General features: G+C 35.8%; 1 protein-coding gene across 1 annotated transcript in view; it reads right to left on the bottom strand.

The window, feature by feature from the left end:
* The window catches only part of LOC104917216 (zinc finger RNA-binding protein-like), a 5,883-nt gene extending 3,673 nt beyond the window's left edge, over positions 1-2,210 (bottom strand). The window contains exon 1 of the mRNA XM_010728386.3: positions 2,030-2,210. Coding sequence (XP_010726688.2) covers positions 2,030-2,090 — 61 coding nt within the window. The 5' untranslated portion in view covers positions 2,091-2,210. The remainder of the gene's footprint in view (positions 1-2,029) is intronic.
* Positions 2,211-3,196: the final 986 nt, after the last annotated feature.

The following is a 3,196-nucleotide window of genomic DNA, read 5'->3' as shown; positions in this document are numbered from 1 at the left end:
CTTTTATCGTGTAATGAGATTATTACACATCACACATGATTCTACTCCATGTGCAAGTCTCAGTCTCATCTTTACTCAAATTGGTTCTGCCAGTAAAGTCTTCCTTATCACCTGAACTATCTCCCCGAGCAAGCTAAAAAAATGAAAACTTTAAACAAAAGACAAAGAGCATGGGCAAGAGCATGAGAAGCCGCAGTAAGAAAAAAAAAGAAGCACAAGTAGACAGTTTACTTTGCAGCAAATAAGCAACAGTCTTCATAAGGCCTTCTTTGCTGCAATAATTTGCAGTACCGTCTTCTATTTTCTCTCATTTCAAGAGTGAACTTTACTGCACATTCATTTTACACTGCTCAGTGTCTTGCAGAGATGTCTAACTTGATTTTGCTTGCCTAGAGGTAGCACTGCATTCAACAGTGAATAAACTCAATGATCATTTTAACTTGTGTGGGTCAGACAAAAATACAGATTTGTTTCCTTTAGGATGCATAAATTAAGGGATTGATTGTAGGCATTTGAAATTTAATTTTAGTCTGTATCATAAAATTTTAGGCCAGAAACAATTCAACTGAAATTGAGTATTGTGGCAGAATCAATACTGCACTTTTGCACAGTACATTAAAGAAATTAACATGGTGTTTAAGGTTAACTTCTAATGATTAATCTAATTTAATAATCATTCTTTATGAATATAAGCACAGACAAACCAAAAGTCATGTTACACTTAAGACTGCCAAAAAACTAGTATTGGTTGGGTGTGACAGTACACGTACAAAAAGTTTATAGTTAGGTATGATATGCACAGATTAAAATCATGTACAAAGCACTCAAAGACTCTTCAGAAGTCATCCAAATTACAGAACACATCTTGAAAATTTTATTTCTGATTATGCAGGATGACTTTGTTAACACAGTTTGCTTATGATGCACTAGTCACAGGTAGAGAACATTCACTAATGCAGTAAAAAAACCTGAAATATTTTAGAGGACGTGTAAAGATGAGATGAAATTTTTAAAAAATGTGGTTTATACAAATACATTTATAGACAAACACATGTATACATAAATACATACAATTTTTTCAATCTGCATGAGAGGCATTAAGATAACCTCAGATTCCCTATTTGTAGGTTCATGGTCAAACACCAGAACCCTGTTTGCCATGATGTCTTTCAAATATGAAAATACAGGATTAAGAGGAAACAAATGCTATTTTAACTGACCCATAAACAAAAAGAACCAATGTACTGCAGACATTAATCATGCTTGTTGGCTTAAAAGCTTTTGGAGCTTTGAAAGTGTTAAATAATAGACCCTAAAGCAACACGGCTGGCACCAGAGAAACTGCAGACTTCAGAAACATAAACTGATTTACAAGCTACAACTTCTGCTTCAGTTCAATTACAAAGCTGTTTCTTATTGTACTAGTCAGTTTGCCAGTTGGATTAAGATTGATTGTAAAACCAGGAGTCTAAATATACTCACAAAAAGCACTCCAGACTAAAAAGCAACCTCAGAGAGCTGGAAAAAATATTTTAAAGTTAGAAGCACTATTACCATCAAAAGTATTAAACAAAGTCATTTTAAGTGCCACTGATCATTGGAATGCATAAGTGATGGTAATACTGATCCATTTTAAATCCAAAACCATGTGATTTGGTTTTCAAAAAGGATAAAATCTTTTTCTTAGGGCAAGACTGCCCTAGAAAGCCAGTTTATAGACACTTCTGATAAAAAAGTTAGTTGTCCATGTAATTTTATGAGAGGAAAAATTAGTCAAGTTTGTACCTTTTCCAGAAAGCTGAGGTTGAACATAAAGTTAGAATTTTTTAAAAAATAAATAAATGCATAATATCAGCATTTATTTTAACCAATGGTTGTTTACCAAGACTGGTTGCTGAAAAACAAGGTTTCAATCAGTATCAGTTGTGCCAGCATGTTATCTTCCAGGACCTTAATGCCATCTTAAGCAGAATAGATGAACATATAAAAATACGTAAGAAAGAAGTAACATCTTCAACAACTTTCCAACCTCCATCCCTCATGTTCTCCTCCCGAATGACTGGAGATGTCAGTGTGATAGTAACTTGCATTTTGGGTTCCACACATGAATTTAAAATTATTGCTGCTTCTGGGACTGCACACTTGATATCATATTTCTCAGGACTTATTACCTAAATATTGGGAAACAGATTTCTATTAGCACATGACCAAAAATAGTATGGAGAAGAAAATGGACATCAACATAGTCTTTTAAAGAGAAAGACAGAAATGCAGTAATAATTACAGAAGCAGATACTTATATATTCAAAGAAGCCACATTATATGTAATATTTTGTCATGGTTTCATGATTTTTGGTTATCAGTATTCCACATCATAACATCATGTAGTGTACTGGGAGTTAAAGTGTTAATGCTCCATTTCCAGGCACCTATCCCTATACATTACAGAAGTCATGGGATCTGGCTCTTCCGGGTGGGGCGGTCTCTTACTGCCTGGTAGTGGGTGGCTGGAGGGTGGCTTTCCTGGCCGTTCCAAGCTCTTCAGGTTTGAATCGATATCGGGAACTCTCTCTCTCTCTCTCTCTCCTGTTTTATTTGATTTATTAGTCTCAATTTCAATCAGATTCTATTATATTGTGTTATCTTGCATTCCGATATCATAGTTAGTAAAATAAGTTTTCCTCAATAGATTGTTGCCGCTGTTTTTGTTTTCCTCCCTTCCTTCCCATTTTGTGGGCTGGGGAGGGGAGGGCAGGGGCCCACCGCCCCCTGTCACGGGCGTAAATTGATCTCGTTAACTCCGTGACAGATTTTTTGGTGGAGAATGCAGGCAATTCTGTTTTTTAGCTTTTAGAACGAATCTCTCTCTTTGCTCTTAGAGAGCTTCGTTAGGGAGCATTATCAGTAGTTTGGGTTTCTGTGCTGGAAAACTTGACCTTGAAAGACTAGGCGTGCTGCCAGTGTTCTGGGATATTTGTTTACTTTGAGCACTGCTTAGTCTGGGTAGTGCCTTTTTTGTTTTTTCCTTTTCTCCTTCCTCTTGTCAGTTTCAATTCATTAACCCCTTTTTAATAGACACCAGCAATGAACCCACTTTTCATCGTGAGGGTGTTGAGGTTAAAAGGGATTAAAAGCTGTCATGTTATTCTCAACTTATTGGCAAATTATCCATGTCATAATTACTTGTTGTGGAATT

This window comes from Meleagris gallopavo, unplaced genomic scaffold (genome assembly GCF_000146605.3).
Source record: "Meleagris gallopavo isolate NT-WF06-2002-E0010 breed Aviagen turkey brand Nicholas breeding stock unplaced genomic scaffold, Turkey_5.1 ChrUn_random_7180001957556, whole genome shotgun sequence".
NCBI classification, from domain to species: domain Eukaryota; kingdom Metazoa; phylum Chordata; class Aves; order Galliformes; family Phasianidae; genus Meleagris; species Meleagris gallopavo.
This window is presented reverse-complemented; position numbering and strand designations above follow the sequence as displayed.